The 19,373-nt window shown below is 55.1% G+C and overlaps 1 protein-coding gene across 4 annotated transcripts in view; it reads right to left on the bottom strand.

The window, feature by feature from the left end:
- Positions 1-8,550: 8,550 nt before the first annotated feature.
- Fgfr4 (fibroblast growth factor receptor 4) overlaps positions 8,551-19,373 on the bottom strand; it is a 13,052-nt gene continuing 2,229 nt past the window's right edge. For 2 of the 4 annotated variants that reach the window (XM_005376412.2, XM_005376413.2), the window contains exons 2-17: positions 17,700-17,843; positions 16,750-17,013; positions 16,588-16,668; positions 16,308-16,474; positions 15,535-15,658; positions 14,807-14,997; positions 14,555-14,693; positions 13,413-13,836; positions 13,210-13,331; positions 11,915-12,025; positions 11,632-11,822; positions 11,089-11,211; positions 10,935-11,005; positions 9,895-10,032; positions 9,536-9,641; positions 8,551-9,407 (exon numbers count right to left, since the gene is read on the bottom strand). In XM_005376412.2, coding sequence (XP_005376469.1) covers positions 9,261-9,407; positions 9,536-9,641; positions 9,895-10,032; positions 10,935-11,005; positions 11,089-11,211; positions 11,632-11,822; positions 11,915-12,025; positions 13,210-13,331; positions 13,413-13,836; positions 14,555-14,693; positions 14,807-14,997; positions 15,535-15,658; positions 16,308-16,474; positions 16,588-16,668; positions 16,750-17,013; positions 17,700-17,790 — 2,490 coding nt within the window. In that variant the 5' untranslated portion in view covers positions 17,791-17,843 and the 3' untranslated portion in view covers positions 8,551-9,260. Of the gene's footprint in view, positions 9,408-9,535; positions 9,642-9,894; positions 10,033-10,934; positions 11,006-11,088; positions 11,212-11,631; positions 11,823-11,914; positions 12,026-13,209; positions 13,332-13,412; positions 13,837-14,554; positions 14,694-14,806; positions 14,998-15,534; positions 15,659-16,307; positions 16,475-16,587; positions 16,669-16,749; positions 17,844-19,373 lie in introns of those variants that run through there. The other 2 variants (XM_005376414.2, XM_005376410.2) reach the window with 2 other exon arrangements.

The following is a 19,373-nucleotide window of genomic DNA, read 5'->3' as shown; positions in this document are numbered from 1 at the left end:
TTTTGAGACAGGGTCTCACTGTGCAGTTCAGATTGGTCTTGACCTTGCTATGTAGCCCAGGCTGGCCTTGAACTTGCAGCGATCCTCCTGCCTCAGCTTTCCTAGTGCTGGGATTACAGGCATGCGCCACCATGCCTGGCTGTTGTTTAGGATGTTTTAAAAGATATTTTTGAGACAGTGTCTTGTTAGGCGTCTGGGCTGGCCTCCCATTAGAAATACTCCTGCCTCGGGGCTGGGGATTTAGCTCAGCGGCAAAGGCGCTTGCCTGGCAAGTGCAAGGTTGTGAGTTCGGTTCCTGGTACCAGAGAAAAACCAAAAAAAAAAAAAAAAAAAAAAAGAAATACTCCTGCCTCATCTTTCCCCCTCCCAAGTAGAGTGCTGGGATTACAGACCTGCACCACCACACCCTCTGCTCACCCAGCTCTTAACCCTTTCCCATGTACAAGTGTGTGTGTGTGCACAAGTGCTAGAGAGCCAACCCAGGCCTCCAGCGTGCTAGGCAAGTGCTCTGGGCTACACCCCCCAGCTGCATCTAGGAGGTTGGGTATTTTCCCCCTACTTCTGGGGTTAGACCCAGGGCTACACTGCTGGCCTGCTTTTTTCTTTCTTCCTTCTTTTTGGAGGCAGGGTCTTGCGGAGTTGCTAAATTGCCCAGAATGGGTTTGAACTCTCAATCCTCCTGTCTCAGGGTCCCAGAGTGCAGGGTTTGCGGATGTGAACTACATCACCTTGCCTACCTCCCACTGCTTCCCACCCTCATTAGCAAGTTCATTCCTTTCTCTCCATCTCTCTCTGTCTTTCTCTCTCTCTCTCCTAGCATTGGGGAATAAATCCAGGGCCTTCACACTGAGCTACATCTCTAGCATTTATTTTTAGACTGGGCCTCACTAAATTGCACAGGCTGGGCTAGAACTTGCAGTCCTCCTGCCTCAGCTTCCCACTGCTGGGATTACAGGCATGTGCCACCACTCCTAGTCTTATAGGTACAAACTGAGAGCATCTCTTGCATTATTCTTGAATTTTGGTATCTCCCCTATACTTGCTGGCTTCTGGGTTTTCTTATTAGTCAGTTGCCTGTTCATACCTTCTCTGTATCTGTATTTTGAGCTATCTGTATTTTTCTGGTGTATTTTCAGGAGTGCCTTAGACATTGGTCTCATCACCTCTGCTGTCCTCGACACTGGGTGTATGTAGGGATCCTGGTCCTCTGGGTGTATTTCAGGGGCAATGTCACACGTCCTAAAAGTCTTTGAAGCCTCTTTGAGATCTGTTGGTCAGCCTGGGATATGAATTTTGAAAATTCCACAAACATCCATGGAGCAACTACTATAAACCAGAGACCATGATATAAATATTGCTCCCCCTTTGGTGCTGGGGCCCTCCAACCTGACGCCTAGTAAGCACATGCAGTACCACTGAGCTACTCCCGGTGCCCTTTGTAGGTATGGGAGGGAAACCTTTGGACAAGACAAGCCTACGGCAACCCACTGGGGACCTCTCCTGTCTCTCAGGAGCTATTCCTGTTCCCCAATAAATCTTTCTTACTCTTAGAAAAAGACAAGCCTCTGGCCTCTCAGAAGTCACCTTCTAGTGAGGTGGCAGCCAGGAAAGAGTTAACAGACAAGATAACTGTGCAAGAAAACAAGCAAAATATGGACTCCCAGAGGGAGGACATTAGCCAATGCGGTCAGGTGAGGCCACGCTTAGGCAGTGGCCTTTGTCCTGAGAACCAAGAGTGTGGGGAATGGTCCTGCAGGCAGACGGACTTTTGGAGGCAAAGGCTCTGGGTGTGAGTGACCTTGGGGTGGTAGAAAAACAGAGAAGGTCCTGCGGGCTGGAGACAGATGGGGCAAGGGTTAGCAAGGAGAGCTGGGAGTGGCTAGGAGCTGACGCAGGCTGCCTTGGACTGGCTCTGGTTCCAGCCTGGCTTGGTGGGGAAAATAGGGCCAGGAGGGCAGTTTGGCACAGATGAGGCTGCTTCACAGGGTGCTGGGTCCTGAATTTCTGAGACTGGCTCTGAGCTGGGAACTTTTTGAAATTGTTGTGGATCAACAGGAGCTATTTTTCTTCTCTAATATCCTTCTTTTTTTTTTTTTTTTTTTTTTTTTTTTTTGGTACCAGGAATTGAACTCAGGGCCTCACGCTTGCCAGGCAGGTGCTGTGCCACTGAGCTACATCCCCGGCCCTAATATCCTTCTTTTCTCTCTCTCTCTCTCTCATTCTTTGAGAAAACATCTCACTATGTAGCTAACTTTGAGCTTGAGATGATCTTCCTGCCTCAGCCTCCCTGAGTGCTGGGGTTACAGGCATGTCCCACCACACCCGGATCTTTCTTTTTCTTTTGATTTTTTTCCAGTACCAGGAATCGAACTCATGATGTCGTGCCTGCCAGGCAGGTGCTGTGCCGCTGAGATAAATCCCCAGCCCACACCCGGATCTTTTTGTTTTTTCTTTTCTCTTTGTACAGAAGTTTTTTCTTCCCCTGCTGCTGTGTGGGGGCTGAATCAGGACCTGGTACATATTGAACATGTTCTTTGCAATTGAGCTGTAGTCCTTACCCTTTGGTCATGCACATGCCAGGTACCAAATTCAGAAGATGTACACAGTGAACGATCCTCTCCCTGCCCTGCTCCACTCACCTGGTGTCCTCCTGGGCAGCAACAAGGATAGCAGGCAGTTATTCCCACCAGTCCACCATTCCCAGTTATACGTTCACACAGTCATAAGCACAGTGTTGTATACACGTTGCTGCTTCTTTACCTACTACTCCTAGCTGTAAGACAGACACAACTCCCTATCAAAATGTTATTACATCTTTGTGGGGTGGTGGTTGTGGTTGAGACAGTCTTGCTATGTAGTTCACGCTGGCCTTGAACTCACTATGTAGCCCTGGCGGGCCTTGAACTTTCAGTGATCTTCCTGCCTCAGCCTCTCAAGTGCTGAGATTGCAGATGTGTACCATCAAGCTTGGCCTTTTTTTTTTTGGAGGTGCTGGGGATCAAACCTGGGCTTCATACACACTAAGCATGTATTCTACATGCCCACCCACCCCCATCAGGACACTTCAGCAGCCTTTTTGTTGTTTTTTCTTTTCTTTTTTTTTAGATTTTGAGACAGGGTCTCACTATGTAGCTCAGGTTGGCCTTGAATTCATTATGTAGCCCAGGCTCTCCTCATACTCATGGTAATCCTCCTGCCTCAGCCTCCCAAGTGCTGGGACCACAGGCGTGATCTGCTGCTAGAGCACCCTGTTTGTGAAGACTTTAAAGATGTATTGTCCAGTAGCTGCATGTGGTGGTGCACAGCTGTAATCTCAGCTCTTGGGAGGCTGAGACAGGGGGATCACTTCGAGTTTGAGGCCTGCCTGTGTTACATAAGCAAGTTCAAGGCCAATCTGGACTGCATAGTGAGAGCCTCTCTCAAAATAAAATAAAATAAAGATGTGTTGCCCAATACTTGGCTCTTTTGCTGGGTGTGCTGATTCATGACTGTAGTCCCAGCACTCAGGAGGCAGAGGCAGTAAGATAGATGAGAATTCGAGGCCAGCCTGAGCTACAAAGTTCAAGGCCAGCCTGAACTACACAGGGAGACCTTGTTTTAAGAAAACAAAACAAATCCAGTAGTGGTGGCACATGCTTATAATCCCAGCACTCAGGAGGCTGAGGCAGAAAGATCACTGTCTGCCTGGCAAGTGCCAGGTCCTAAGTTTGATTAGGACTATCCACAGAAAGAAGAAAGAAAGAAAGAGAGAGAGAGAAAAAAAAGAAACATACAAACAAAAACCCAACAATGAAATGGGTCTGGCTGTCCCAGCTCTGCCAGCCAACTGTTCTTTTCTGTCTCCCAGGAAAGAGACCAGGACTCTGAGTTCCTGGGGGCCTGGGCTGTGCGCGAGGAGGGCCTCTTCCCAGGACGTTCCAGCAGGAGCCAGTTCTCCCAGGTGGTAGCCTACAGGACCCTGGCCTGGGCAGGCCAGGACACAACAGCTGCTAGAGCTGTGCATGCGGTGGGACAGGGGCTGTGCGCTGAGGCCAGGCGGGGGGAGGGGGGGGGTCCCTGAGGAGGGAACAGCCAGGCTGAGACCTGACCAGTGCAGGGTGACCTGGAGTTTCAGAGCTGCGAGAAGCCTGCAGCCACACCCCATCTGTGCCGGGTGGGAGCGGTTGGTCGGGCCAAGTCAGGCCAGCCCAGCACCAGCACCAGAACAGCGGGAGCCTGGCACTGCAGGCCCGGAAAGGGCTGGCGCTGTGGAATGTGCGCGGCTGGGAGGATGCTGGGGAAGCTGGGAGAGTTCAGCTGTTGGTGATTTCACGCCCCCTCCTCAGTCACTTCTCGGACGAGCCCCAGCCGCGGGGCCCAGGTGCCCAGGAAGGTCAGGTTTCGATAGCAAGAGAATGAAAAGGAGATTTCCTCTGGAGGGGCGAGCCCTTTTCCCTGGAGAGGGCTGCAGCTGCCCGCACATATACTCCAGGATTAGGCCAAATCCTACAGCAGGTGGGTGGGGGTGGGGCTCCCAGTTAGGGTCCTGGGGCTGTGGGAAGCAGTGGGCAACTGAGGGTGAAGGGTGTACAGGCTTGATTATGTGTGCATCGGACCCTGCCTGGACTTGGTAACCTGGGGGTGGTCACCTTTGTCCCCTCAAACACTTTACTATACCCAGTGCTGCTCTGGATGGGGGCTTGGGGGCAGGGAGCAAGGAAGGTCACAGTTAAACTGGATCAAGAGCTATGCAGGCCAATGAGGGGGGGCACCCGGGAAGGATGTCACAGTTTCTCCCGGTGAGGGGAGAGACTGGGAACAAGGGTGGGGGCTTGATTCTCACTGAAAAGAGTTGTTTGTTCCAGTCGAGCCCAGGGTCTCAGGCAAGTGTTCCACCACTAAGCTACATCAGCTGCCATTTGTTGAAAACATTTTTTTTTGAGACATGATTTTGTTATGTAGTTTAGGCTCACCTTGTACTCACTATGTAGCCCAAGCTGGCCTCGAACTCGAGCTACCCTCCTGCCTCAGCCTCCTGAGGGCTGGTATTACAGGCATGTACCACACCCTCGGTTTCTATAGTGACTCTTTAAACTGTGGTTTGCAGGTATGCAGTCCCCACCTCTCCAGTAGCATCTGTATCACCTGTGAACCGACTAGAAATACAAATTTCTAGGCACACTCCAGACCTACTGAATATAAATGTATATGGCAGGACCCTCCAGGTAACTGTGGTGTGTGTTACAATCTAAGAGTGACTGCTTACAAAGACACTATCTAGAGGCTAAGTGTGTAGCTCAGTCGTAGAGCAGTTGCCTAACATGTGTGAAGCCTGGACTTTGATTCTCATACACACACAAACAATCCCCCAAAATTTGAGAGCTATCTAAGGTGTGCTTGCTTCCTGGTGGGCACAGGTTACGGAAATCCTTCATTACAGTGAGGACAGCCCGGAACAGGAGGACCCAGCCGGGAAACTGGCCCGGAATGGCTGGGGGGCCCACAGAGGCTGCCCTGAAAGCGGTCTTTGGAGAAGGAGTAGGGCTTGGCCAGGTGAGAGCGGTGAGGAGCAGTGTCCCCAGGAAGGAAATGCCTCCGTGAGGCCTTGAGGTGGAGGGCCCGAGAGTCACAGAGAGTCACAGGCGGTAGCAGAGCCCTGGGCCGGTGCACTACGCCCCGCACCCAGGAACGGACACCCGCTAACACACCTCCCCGCTTTGGGCCTCCCGCCGTCTCTCCTGGCCCTTAGAATTGTTGGGCCGAGGGTGAACGCTGTGGTGGACAGAGCACCTGGCCCTGAGCATAGCTCTCTACGTTCCCATCTCTGACCCTGGGCCAGACACTCACTCCTTCTGAGCCTCAGTGTCGTCATCCGGGAAAAGGGGACAAGAAGGCCTTCCTGGAGGGGCTGCTGTGAGCAGGGAATGAGATCACCAGCCCCGCACAGCGACCGGCCCGGAGTCCATTCCCTCCTAATCTCCATGCAGCCACAGCTGTTGTTTACTAAGCACTCCGAGGTGGGTGTCGTCACTCACTCCTCCCTCACTGTGGGGAAATGGAGGCTCGAGAGGTGCATCCCTCCGCCCCGCCCACGCTGCGCGCAAGCTGACCCTCCCTCCCAGGCGCCCATTCCCCAGCCAGCAGCTCCCTGTCCCTTGGCCAGCGCTTCCTTGATCAGAGGGGCTGTTTGCTGCACAAGCGGCCAGCAAGTGGTGGAGTTTGGAGAGGGGCCCACTGCTTTTCACTGGCTTGGAAGCCACTCAGAACTCGGGCAGATCCGGGGCGCCTCGCCCCAGCTGCTGCACGATGCCCAGGGCAGGCTGGAGAGGGCAGGCGGGATGCAGCAGGAAAGCCTGCGCGGGGGAATTAGCAGCATCTGTCTTCCTCTGACATGGGACATCAGGAATGTGCCATAGCCTCAGCAAGTGTGTGCCTGCCAGGGATGCTGCCAGGGAGGGGACGCAGGCTGGGCAGCTGAGTTCCTCTTGGCCCTCAGGAGCTACTACACGAGGCAGCAGCTGCCCCCGTCACTCTGAGTGACCTGATGGTGGTCTTCAGTGTGAAAGGGCCTGCTGGAAACTGGGGGTGTCACCTAGCTCTTTTATGGAACCCCACTTTTTTTTTCAGTGCTGGATTTCAAACCTAGGGCTTTGCACATGCTTAGGTAAGTCATCTACCATTGAGCTACAACCTCAACTGTAAGGGTGGTTTGTTTTTTTTGTTTTTGATATTGGGGATTGAACCCAGGGACCACCAAGCTACATCTTCAGCCTTTATTTTTTAATTTGAGACATGGTCTCCCTAAATTGCCCAGGCTGGTCTTAAACTTGCAATCCTCCTGCCTCAGCCTCCCAGGTGAGGCTGGAACTGAAGGTGTATTCCCCCCGCCCCCAGCACCTGGCACATTCCTCCATTTCCCCACCATTCAGTGGTGGTGAGGGGGACTACTAGGTGGGCTGAGCCTTGCCTGCCGGGGCTCATGGTGGAGCAGTGCATCTACACCATTTTATTCTAGCCCCTCATCACTCCCCTTCCCCAGGCGTGTGAGGAGGGCTGCTGTCCTGGGGAGCTGCTGCGGCAAGGCACTGGACTGATCAGCAACCGCCAATGGGAGACTAAGTTTGGGAGTGGGGCGCAGTCAGACAGTTTGCGTGTCCCAGAGAGCCAGCGCAGAAAGGAGTATAGCCCAGAGCTGCTTTGGGATCCTGCTCTGGAGCTACCTGCAAGGGAATAGGGAACAAAAGGGACACTGGAGACCCTGGGCTCGGCAGGGGCGGGGTTCACAAAGCCTGAGCCTAAGAGAACGACCGCAGTGTAGGCTGCGGGCTCCTCAGCGTACCCTTCCCAGTCGCCAGTGTGCCACAGCTGGGTGGCGGGCAGAGCAGGAGCGCTCCACTCCTCCAGCTGAATGTGACCGTCAGAGAAGTGACAGTGCTGGCCTCAGGCACCAAAGTAGCAGGATTTCGTCCTCCTGGCTCCAAATCCAGTGCCGTTTGCACCCCATAAGGGAAGACAGTTCTGAGGGAAAGGAGTGTTCAGGGTGTCCCTGTCTCTGGCCCACTGTCACTCCGATGCACAGCCCTGGAGAAGGTGTGCGTTGAGGGGAGACCCGTGCGGTGCACTGGGGCATAGTGAGCGGGGAGAGTATGTGGCAGGCCCTGCCCTGTGATGGAAGTCGCTCCCTTCCCAAGCTGCTGCTGTTTTAAAGTGCGACCCCCAGTAGAGCACCCAGCCTCACATTCTACATCCAGTCTCTCTGCACCCTAAATGTGATTTGAGCCGCCACTCCCGAGGAGCCCTTAGCAGCAGTGCAGGCAGGCTCCAGAGAGCAGGCCTTAGCAGGCCCGGGGGCTGCAGGAACGGGGCCCCGAGCACTGGACCAGGCACTGCCTCAGGCCTCCCCACGGGAAACCTTGAGATTTAGGGGCCGGGGCACAGGAGGAACTGTCAGGACAGAGCCATGGAAGGCAGGTTCCAGGCTCAGAGGACTGGGAAGCTGATCCCTTTGAGAGCGGGTCTGAGAAGAGGGCCGTGACGGCCTCCCTAGCAGAGGACCATGCAAGCAGGGACAGCTGCAGCCCAGCCAGGCGGCAACCAGCTGCTGCCTGGGAGACTGGCCAGGGCAGGGCGGGGTGGGGTGGGCACAGCTCCCACGAGCCCCGACTGTCAGTCTGCAGAGCGTGGGAGCAGGCAGCGGCCGGAGGCTTGGTTTCAGGTTTTCATGCTGTGTCAACAGTCAGCTTGGTTAGTGCTGAGCAGATGGGGGAGGGGCCGCCAGCTCCCTGGGGACAGCTCGCGCCAGGGCAGAAGGTAGCAGGGTCCTGTCCTGTGGATGGTACAGTGTGCACGCCCGTGCCCACGAATACACCCGCACCGCTGCCTACACAAGACGGTACAGTAGGCCGGATGGACAGACAGGTGTGCGTGGGTTCCCGGTCTCCCCTGAGGCAGCAATCCCAAGCCTGGCACACAGCCCGTCTATGTCACCTGGGCATCACTCTCAGTTTGGGGATCCCTCCACCTTATCTCCCCTCTCCGTGCCCCCTGGGGAAGACACCAGGCACACAAAGGTTTATTTCAAAAAAATAATTTATAAAAAGGTCATCTGGTCCTGTGTTTCGGGCAGGTTTCCAGTCCCTCAGGGGCACAAGAACCAATGCTCTTTCCGCCAAGATACCGGGACAAGCAGCGGGGACAGGGGAGGAAACTTGGGGAAATGGAGGTCAGAGGTTTTAACCTCTGATGTTGTGAAGCCGGCAGGGTTAGGACAGCATTTCCGTGGCCAGGCCAGCCAAGCCCCGGGACAGGAACTGAGTGCCAAGGTCAGGAGGCAGAGAAGAACCTTCCTAACTCTCAGGCAATTAGGACACTGGCACCGTAACTCCAAGGTAAAGGCAGGACCTTGAGACTATGGTTGGACTCTGCACTGCGAACCAAAGACAGAGCAGAAAACCTTAGCTTGGAACCCGAGGACGTACCAGACGTTCCCCAAAGGGGAACCAGCCAGCATAGTGGCTCATGCCTGTAATCCCAGCACTCGGGAGGCTGAGGCAGGAGGATTGCTGTGGGTTTAAGGCCTGCCTGGACTACATAGCGATACCCTGTCTCAAACAAACATAACATGACACAACCAAACCATACTAAGGGGAAGCCAGAGCTCTGGGACAGCACTTTGAGGACAGGTCCCTGGGGCTGCCAAAGTCAAATGCTGGGCCAGGTTTTGGCTGAGCCAGGAGCCCAAGGCCACTGGCCTACCTGCCCGAACAACCTCATGCCGCTGCTCATGTCTGTACTCCAGGGAAGGGGAAGGGGTTTGGTCCCAGTGGCAAGGGGTCGTGGCTGAAGACGGAGTCACTGGAGGAGCAAGTGCTGCTGGCATCCCCACCAGAGGGGGAGTAGGGTCCAAAGGTCAGGCGGAGGTCGAGGTACTGCACAGGAAAGAGCTGATCATCCCTGGAGCCAGCTCCACGAGGTGCTCCATGTCTGTACGGTCAGTGATAGGAGGCCCGGGCGGGGGGGCATGCAGAGGGGTCATGGGGCAGGATGGGAGCAGTACCTCCTCGGAGACGGCCAGCAGGACTTTGTCCAGTGCTTCCACCAGCTGCTTGAAGGTGGGCCTCTGGGAAGGTGCCGCGTGCCAGCACTCACGCATCAGCCCGTACCTGGCAGAGGTGGGGCGGAGGCGGTCAGGGCAGCCTCAGGCCTTGGGGAGGGGAGAGCATCAGGTCCTCAGGGTTGAAGAGGGGAAGGTGAGTCCACTGGCAGAGGGTACAGCAGCCAGGCTAGGACTCTTCAGTAGGCCAGGGGGAACTCAGAGGAGGAGGCAGCAACAGCCATGGGTCAGTGCTGCCCTCATGGCCAGGGTAGGGGAGAGGACAAGGACTGCAAATGGGGGAGGGTAGGATCAGGCCTCACAGCTCTGGGGGGCAGTGTGGGGGCCGGTCCATCCGATGCCCCTCCCGCAGCAGTGAGAACAGCTCTTCCACAGGGATGCCAGGATACGGGGAGCCCCCGAGCGTGAAGATCTCCCACAGCAGGATCCCGAAGGACCACCTGGAGGCAGGACAGCGCTCAGCAGGGCCCAGCTTCCCTCCTTGCTCCTGGAGGCTGGGACAGGGACACTGCAGGCATGATCTATGACTGGGGGTGGGACTTCGTTTCTTTTGGAGTCTGAGCCCACTCAGGCCTGATGTGAAGGAGCCCTTTTCCCTTCATAGCTTACTCTGGGTTTGACAGGATAATAGACACTTTTTTTCCCTTTGTGTTTTGAAAGAGGGTCTCACTGTACAATTTGGGCTGGCCTCAAACTCAATAATCCTCCTGCTTCAGCCTCCCAACTGCTGGTATTATAGGTATGTGCCACCACATCTGGCTTTTTTTTTTTTTTTTTTGTCTTTTTGAGACAGGATCTTGCTACGTAGTTCAGGTTCGCCTTGAGCTCACTTTGTAGCCCAGGCTGGTCTTGAACTTGCAATGATCCTCCTGCCTCAGCCTCGCAAGTGCTAGGATTACAGGTGTGTGTCACCATGTCTGGCTTTTTTTTTTTTTTTTTTTTTTTTGGTACCGGCAATCAAACTCAGGACCTTGTACTTGCCAGGCAGGCAATTATGCCACTGAGCTATATCCCTGGCCCTCTCGCTTTTAGAATAGACATTCTTATTCTGATAGTCTCAACTCCCCTGTGGGACCTGACCTATGGGTGCTGTTCCTATAAGCTCTTTTTTGGGGGGGTGGTACTGGGGATCAAACCCAGGGCCTGTGCATGCCACACAAGAGCTCTGCCACTGAGCCACATCCCCGCTCCTATAAGCTCACTGAATCCCCTGTAACTCAGAAGGAGCCCTTGAGTGCAGAAATCCTAGAGCCCAGGGATGTTGGCAAGTGCCTCGCTCTTTCTGTGGGGCAGGACAGTGACTGCTGGCAGACGTCCCAGACCCCCTGCTTCCAGGACTCACACGTCACTCTGGTGTGTGTATACGCGGTCAAACAAGGCCTCTGGTGCCATCCACTTAACAGGCAGGCGGCCCTGAGGGGGAGAGGAGCGGGAATTGTGTTGAGTCGCCAGGCCCTGCACCCCGTCCGCCCCTAGCTCTGCCCAGCCTCCCTCACATTGCTGGTTTTCTTGTAGTAATCGATGTGGTGGATGCCACGGGCCAGCCCAAAGTCAGCGATCTTCATGACGTTTTCCTCGGTCACCAGCACGTTGCGGGCAGCCAGGTCCCGGTGGATGCACTGGGGGTGGGCAGGGCAGGAGACAGGAAGCCGATTTAGGTTTCTGAGCCCCTGTAGCAGGGAGCCGTGCACACACCATCCCACAGTAAGCCCGGGCACTGGACTCATCCACCACTTTACAGATAAAGAGAAAGTCAAGGTTCAGGAAAGGAAAACTCATGCTGTCTAACTTCAAGAGCCCACGGCCTTTCTAGCAGCAGTGCTCCCCTTGCCAGCCTATGGGCTGGGGATTGGTGAGGAATGAATGCAGACCTGCAGGGCTGGCTGCATCAGGATGGGGGGCGTACAGGAAAGATCTGGGGTCCTGCAGACAGGCTAGTGAATCAAAGGGGGAAAAGGAAAAGTTGGGGCCATTTCAGGTCCCCAGCATGAGAGCGTGGAGATGGAGGAGTTAGGAGTCCAGAGCACTGTTTCCCGCACCTTCCGTGACTCCAGATACTGCATGCCTCGGGCCACCTGGTAGGCACAGGAGACCAGGGCAGGGAAGGAGAGGGGCCCCTCGCTGCTCCGAGGCCCATCAGGGCTAAGGTCGGGGCCTGGAGGACGCCTGGCGCGGAGGAACTCCCGCAGGTTGCCCTTGGCAGCACACTCCACGATCACATACAGGGGCCCTAGGGCGGAGGCCGGGGCAGGGGACAGGGAGGCTGTTGAGGCTATGGCCTGCACCCCAACTACCCCATGGCCAGCCTGGCCCCTGCCCCACCTTCCTGGGTGCAGACACCCAGCAGGTTGATGATATTCTTGTGTCGGCCGATCAGTTTCATCACTTCCATCTCAGAGACCAGGTCTGCTAAGTCCTTGTCAGAGGCGTTGTCTGTAAGGGCAATAGCAGGGGTGAGGAAGCTGCCTGCAGCAGGGAAGACTGCAGAACTGGGCACAGGTCATAGAGCATGGGACCAGGCTGTGTGGCCTTAAAATGTCTCCTAACCTCTCTGAACCTCAGGGTTGTCTTAGACAGGACAGAATGGTAGGTCACACCCTACCTCCTACAGCAGTGGCAAGAATACAAGATCAAGGGTCTGAAAGACTTAAACCTTTCAGAGAGCAGTCCAGGAAATGAGAGTGATAGGGAAGCACTCTGAGCAGGAAGGAAGCTGCATCTGCAGGGGCTGGTGCTTGTCCCTGATCAGGGTGAGCTCCCAGGGGCAGGAAACAGGCTGGCACCCCAAAGTGTGTCAGACCAGGACCTGGTGTCCATCTGGCCTTGGTATTCAGGGAGCTGCTGGCAAGGCACAGCTGCAGGAAGCTGGCAAGAAGGCTGCTCTGGCTTCTCTCAAGGAGCCTGAGGACCCGGGGCTGGGCCCCCGGGGCTGACCTGTGGCCCTGGACAATGACATACCACTTCCCCATCCACACACCAGTATCATAAAGCGTTATTTCTCAATCCCTGCCTCCCAGAAAGTGCCAGGTGGCCCCAGCTGTGCAGAGAGGAGGGAGAGAGGGGTGGTTTGGGCCGTTCTTGCAGAGGGGCTCAGGACTGCAGCAAAAGGCTCCAATGGGCAGCCTCCAAGTGTCCTGCAGAACATAGTAGGGGGGCTGCTTGGGTTCTGGGGACTTTAAGCAGAAGGCTCTTCTCCTGTCCCTAGAAGGACAGACCTAGAAATGGTCCAAGGGGGCTGAGGTTGTGTTTAGGGGAAACACAGGGTAGGCGACCTGGGAGGCTGACAAGGAGACAGGAAGCCAAGGCTGACTGGCACAGGCAGTAGCTAAAGGGGGACATACGGTTCTGCCACCCCAAATCCTCACAGTCATCATCATGCCACTGGTTAAGATTTACTGAGCCCTGACTACATGCCAGGCACGTCCCACGAACCTCAGGGTAAGACGCAGGGACTAGTATTTACCCCACGTGACAAAGAAAATTGGGCTCGGGAGTGACTTGGCAGGGTCAGCAGTGGAGTCAGACCACAGGCCCAAGGGTGGCATCCTGTAGCCTCTCCCAGCCCCCAGCACTTAGACCACTGTGCTCTAAGTGCTCCCCCAGGGGACCACAGGTACCTTTGAGCATCTTGACAGCCACGGTGCTCGTTTGGTCAGGTTGGGCAGGATCCATGCCAATGGCCTCTGCACGCACCACCTGCCCGAAGCAGCCCTCGCCCAGGGGCTTCCCGAGCACCAGCCTGCAGATAGGAAGCCGACGCCTCAGACCTCTGGGGGTCACTTCCCAGCCTGCATCTTCACCCTCCCTCTGCTCAGTGTACCTGTCCCGGGGGAACTCCCACAGTGGGTCCAGAGGGAGGTCTAGATTCACGAGGCCAGCAAGCAAGGGAGGGCCGCTGGAGGAGAGCCGGACGCCTCGAACCAGGGATGAGCTTGACTTGCCCGAGGAGCCAGACTCCAGGGAGAACTGCAAAGTGGAGGACTTGGCTCTGCCTGCTGGGGTCAGGCTGAGAGCCTTACGGGAGATGGGCGTAGGGGATGGGCATGGTACCTGTCGGCCCAAAGGGAAGCGGGACAACTTTTGCACAGTGGCAGGCTGGCGGGGGTGCCGGTTGTGGAGCGCCTGCCCGCGATACAGCCCAGCCAGCAGCAGGAGCACAGCCAAAGCCAGGGAGCCCGATGAATACAGAATGATGTCTGTATACCTGACCTCGGAAGCTGCTGCTGTCCACGTGGGATCTTCCTCTGCCCTCGCAGATGGACACACACAATCAAGAAAACGACCAGTCAGCGGTCAGACTGGCCAGGCCCTCCCCCCACCTCAGGTCCTCAGCCGCCAACACACACTGCGACACACGCTAAGAAAGCTGCAGGCATATCCAGTCCCACACACCCATACCCTAGAGCAGCAGTGGCAAACCTAAGGCACTGCGTGTTATTTGTTTTTAAGATGTTAATGTATGAGCTGTTTTTTTCTAAACTACAACCTCAGTATTCAGGTTCAATTGCAGTTTAATTACTTTATAATAAATAAGTGGGTTTGGAAAGCTTTTGTAAATGAGGGGAAAAGGGATGGAAGGGAGGGGAGGGGAATGGGAAAAAAAGAAGCAAGATGTATCACGTACAGGTACAAATTCCCTATGATGAATGTTATCACTATGTATATCTAAAATGTACCAATAAAAAAAAAAAGAAAAACGTGGGTTTTGGGTTGCAGTTTGGGCACTTGTCTCTAAAAAGTTCACCATGAGTGCCCTAGAGGGTCACAGAGTCACATATAGAATCAAACACATAGATCCTGCCCAGGGGTGTAGCTCAGAGGCACAACACTTGTCTAGCACTTCTGAGGCCACACACTGCATCCAGACCCTGTAGGCAAAGGAGGACAGCCAGCCCAATAGGCTGCAGCCCACTGCTGATCCACAGTGAGAGCCTGCAGCCTTCCTGCCCCTCAGATACTCACCTGGCAGCACCGTGAGCCAGGCTGACTGGTAGGAGAGGCCAATGGAGTTGCCTGCCAGGCAGGTGTACTCGCCAGCATCCTCGGCCGACACATTCCGCAGGTATAGGACCTCCACCTCTGAGCTATTGATGTCTGCTGTCTGGGGATGGGGCAGGCGCTCGGTCATTTCAGGGCCTGGCACACAGGGTGGCTGAGAGGCAGCTGGGGTCCTTCCCGCCCACCCGCTGGAGGCGGCAACAGTGGGAGCTGCACCTTTAGGACTTGTACATAAGGGAAGCCATCGGCCCCGAAGCTGCTGCCATTGATGACGATGTGCTTCAGCCACTGGATGTGGGGCTGGGCATCGCTGTACACCTTGCACAGCAGCTCTACGTCACTGCCTGCCACAGCCGTGGTGTTGGCCGGGAGCCCCGCCTGCAGGATGGGCCGGTGCGGGGACCGCTCTGGGGGCCAGGCCAGGCCGTCAACCCTCACCAGTGGCACCCACAGAAGCATCCTGTTTACTTGCCTCCAGCCACCCCCCAGCCCAAGGGAGAGACCGTCTTGACGTGCAGCTCAGACTACATCCATCTCTCGCTTACCCTGTTCAACTTCCACGGCTCCCCACTGGCTTTTGGCTCAAGACAACTTCTCAGCCTAACATTGAAAACCTTCCACCTCCCGGCTGCCCACATAAATGCTGCCCCCTGGCAGTGCACCTCCTTGCAGATGCGCCGCATTCTGCATGTTCAAGGCCTTAACTTGGCCTGGGCCTCTGCCTGGATGCCTCTCTGACCTTTCCTCTATGTGTGCCCTGGTCCTCCAGGTCCGCAGCCCCCGTGCTTCCCTCTGACCCACCTGGTCACTCTGAGGTACTGGGCTCATCTAAGACCAAGTCCACTTTCGGAGCCCTCCCTCCCCCAGGACAGAACTGAGCCCACGACGGGTCAGTCGCCCATATCGGCCCTCACCACCGCCCTGGCCCCTGCCCATGCGCTCACCCAGCACATCCAGCAGATAGCTGTAACGGATGCTGCCCAGAGGGTTTTCCACAAGGCAGGTGTACGTGCCGCGGTCTGAGGGCACCACGCTTTCCATCACCAGGCTCCAGTGCTGGTGGCGCAGCTGAGGGAGGACGAGATGTCCACGTGGGCCCCCCACCCCATGTCCACCCAGGAAAGCTGGGGTGCGAGGCTAGATCCTGCCCACAGAGCTCTTCTCAAGCTACCTAGGCCTGCAGGGGTCATGCAAGACCAGGGATCTTGGGCCAAGAAAAATGGCTTGAGCCCTGGGTTTGAGTCCTGAGTTTTAGCTCCACCTCTCTGTACCTGTGCTGTCTCATGCCAGTGTGTGCCCTCTCTGCGTCTCAGCCCCCTCACTCTAGCATGGAACTGACCCTGTGGGGTCTCAGGAGACAGAGATGCTGAAGCTCACTGATACCTACTAGTCAGTGATGCTTTCCACTTTATGAAAGAAATTGCTAAGGCTGGGAGGCTAAATCACCTGCCCGAGAGTGGCAGTGTGGGATCTTGTCAGGCTGGCCTCTTCACCACTATCATCCTGCCTCAGCCTCCCTTGTGCTGGGATCATAGGCATGTGCCACCATGTCTGGTTTGCAGAGTGGGATCCTGAGCCACAGCTGCCCAGATCCACAGTCCAGGACTCCCTCTCAGGCCCTACAACTGCCTTCCTCATTTGGTTTATTTACACATATGAAGGCACTGATGGGGCAATGAAAATGGGCCAGCAGATCATCTTGGAAGGCAAGACTCACCCGAATGCCCCCGATGCGATTCTCCCCGTGGAAAGCCTGTCCATCCTTGAGCCAATGGATGGTGGGCATGGGGTTGCCTGCAGCAGGACAGCGGAACTTAACCGTGTTCCCGGCAGGCACCGCATGCAGTTTTTTCTCCATACGCTGGGGATGTGTCCAGTAGGGTGCTGGAAGGGGAGGAAGTACTTAGTGCCCCCCAAATGACCACCAACTCCCACACGAATTTCTTCAGTGGCCAGATGGGCAGTGGGGACGTGAGTCTTTGCGGACTCAGACCAACCTTGCTGGACGTAAATATGCCCATTTGAGGAGTCTCTGTTGGCCTTGGGTTCTTCATCATCGTTACTTGAAGTCAAGGAATCTACATTAGGGACAGAGGTAGTTCCAAGAGGGGGTAGTCTCTCTTGTAGGCACCCCTTAACACTCTGCCATCCTCTCTTACCATCTGTAACCAAGGTGAGATTGTGCAAGACGATCATGGAGCTGCGTGCCAGACAGAGGTAGTGGCCAGCATCCTCCGGCAGAAAGCTGGCAATCTCCAGGCGGCCCCTCCAGCTCCGTACCCGGCCAGCAGGTGCCAGGCGGTTGCCCTCCTTGTACCAGTGGCCACCACGCTCCCCTAGCCCACAGCACAGCCGCACAGGCTGCCCAGGGACAACGGTCAGCTCCTGTTCTTGCTGTTCCGAGCTGGGGGCGAGGCAGGGCTCTGAGGGTGGACAGCAGAGGTTAGTGAGCCCCGCAGTCCCCTCTGAGGCAGCCCCGTCCGCACACAAACAACACACTGCACGAGCACTTTGACGCATGCTTGAACACGGTGCCGCTCCTCTGAACACATAACCACATGCCTCAGATGCTATGCACAGGGCTAAAGTCACACTTCTGGGGCAGGTCACACACATGATACTTGGCACACATGCTAGACACACCACTACCCAAGATACACACACACAAACACACATACACACGCGCGCGCGCGCGCGCGCGCACGGCCCATGCTATAGGTGTTATATACAGGACGCATGCCACACTTCTGGGGCATATTACACTCACAGTGCACAAACCACACATGCTGCCTGGCCCTTCCAAACACACACACCCAGTGCACAACACACACACACACACACACACACACACACACACACCCAAGAGGCTCACCACAGGCTCTGCATCCCAGCTTGGAGCCCTGTGCCCTGCAAGGCCAGTCCTCTCTTGTAGACAGAGATATGGAGATGTTGGCTGGGAGCCAGACACTGAATCTCTGCTTGAGCCCTGCCCGGCTGCCACCTTCTCAGGGCCAGGACCAGGATCCTCTCCAGCTCTGCTTAGTTAGCAGCCCCCTCCTGGTGTCCACACAGCCCGCCCTGCCACCCTCTCCCACCGAGGAGGCCATACCCAGGTCCATTTCCTCAGAGGCCTCAAGGGACAAGGCTGGAGCCCCAGGTGGCCCTAGCAGGACCCCCAACAGGGCCAACAGCAGCCGCATCTCCTTCCTGCTGCTCTCAAGGACTCAGGCTGGACTTCCCACTGACTGTCTTCCTAAAGCAGGAAGGAAAAAGAGCTCACGCTACATGTGTCTGTGCTGACGCTCTTCCCTGATTCTGCAGATGAGGAAACCGAGGCAGGAAGTGGTCAGCAGGCTCATCCAACGCCCCAGCCAGGCTGCAGCAGGGTGGAATCTGGATTTATCTGTGCCGCTGCCAGAGCCCAAGGCCTCCCCACAGGAGGTTCTGCAGGGGGCGAGGCTGGGCTTCCTCCTTTCCTTGGGTCCTGCTGAGACCCTGGCATGAGTTCACAGAAAGTGGCTTTGGGATTCTTTCCTTGGAGAGAAGCAGAGATGGTGACATATCTTCTCCTCGCTCTCGGCACACATCATTTAGTTTTTGCTGAATAAATGAATTTATTGCTGAAGAACCAAGTGGGGGGGGGATGAAATATAACACAAGCCAAACTTCAGCATCTGGATGCTATCTCCTCTGACCCCCACTCTTAGCATTACTGTCATTTCTATGTTCAGCTTGGGCTCTCTCAGTGGCTGGGTGCTCTCAACTAACATGCAGCACATTCCAGGTCAAGCAGGACATTCTCCCTCATTCTGAACCAGGAATGCAACAAAAAGATACTTCTGCTTTTTGGGTCCCAGTGCCATCTAAGGCAATGGCAATGGGTTTGTTTTTGTTTGCTTTGTTTTTTTTTGAGATAGGGCCTCCTACAGAATTCAGGCTGGCCTTCAACTCACTATGTAGCCCAGGCTGGGCTAGATGGAACCCACGATTCTCCTGCCTCTGCCTCCTGAGTGCTGAGATCACACAGGTGTACGCTGCCACATCTGACAATGTTTTTGTGTGTATGTGTGGTTTTTTTTTTAATTTGTTTTGTTTTGTTTTTTAGTGCTGTGATTGAACCCAAGGCCTGGCAAATATTAGGCAAACACTCTGCCACTGAGCTACATCCCAGTCCATATTAAAATTTTTACTTTGAAACAGTGTCTTTCTAATTTGTCCAGGCTGGCATCAAACTTGTGATGCTCTTGCCTCAGCCTCCTGAATAGCTAGAATTACAGTTGTGCATTACCACACTCAGCTACTAGGTTTTTTGTTTTGCTTTGTTTTGCTGCCATGCTGGGGAGGGAACCTAGGGCCTTGTGCATGCTAGGCAAGTGGTCTACCATTAAACTACACCTCCAGCCTTATTTTGTAAAGAATGTAGATTCTGTAAGAGTGGTAGCCTACACCTATAATCCTAGCACTTGGGAGACTGAGGCAGGATAATGACTTAGAGTTTGAGGCCAGCCTGGGCTACAAAAGTGAGTTCAAGTCTGGCCTGAACTGCATAGTGAAGCCCTGTCTCAAAAAAGGAGAAGAAAAATCCAGGCATGGTGGCACACACCTGTAATCCCAGCACTTGGGAGGCTGAGGCAGGAGGATCGTTGCAAGTTAGAGACCAGCCTGGGCTACGAAGTGAGCTACAAAGGCCAGCCTGAACTGCATAGCAAGACCCTGTCTCAAAAAGACCAAAAAAAGAAAAAAAAAGGAGAAGAAAGAAAGAAAAGAATGTAGATTCCAAGTG

Source organism: Chinchilla lanigera, unplaced genomic scaffold (genome assembly GCF_000276665.1).
Source record: "Chinchilla lanigera isolate Chin_1 unplaced genomic scaffold, ChiLan1.0 scaffold00007, whole genome shotgun sequence".
Lineage (NCBI taxonomy): Eukaryota > Metazoa > Chordata > Mammalia > Rodentia > Chinchillidae > Chinchilla > Chinchilla lanigera.
The sequence above is the reverse complement of the archived record's forward strand: the minus strand, read 5'-3'. Positions and strand labels throughout refer to the sequence as shown.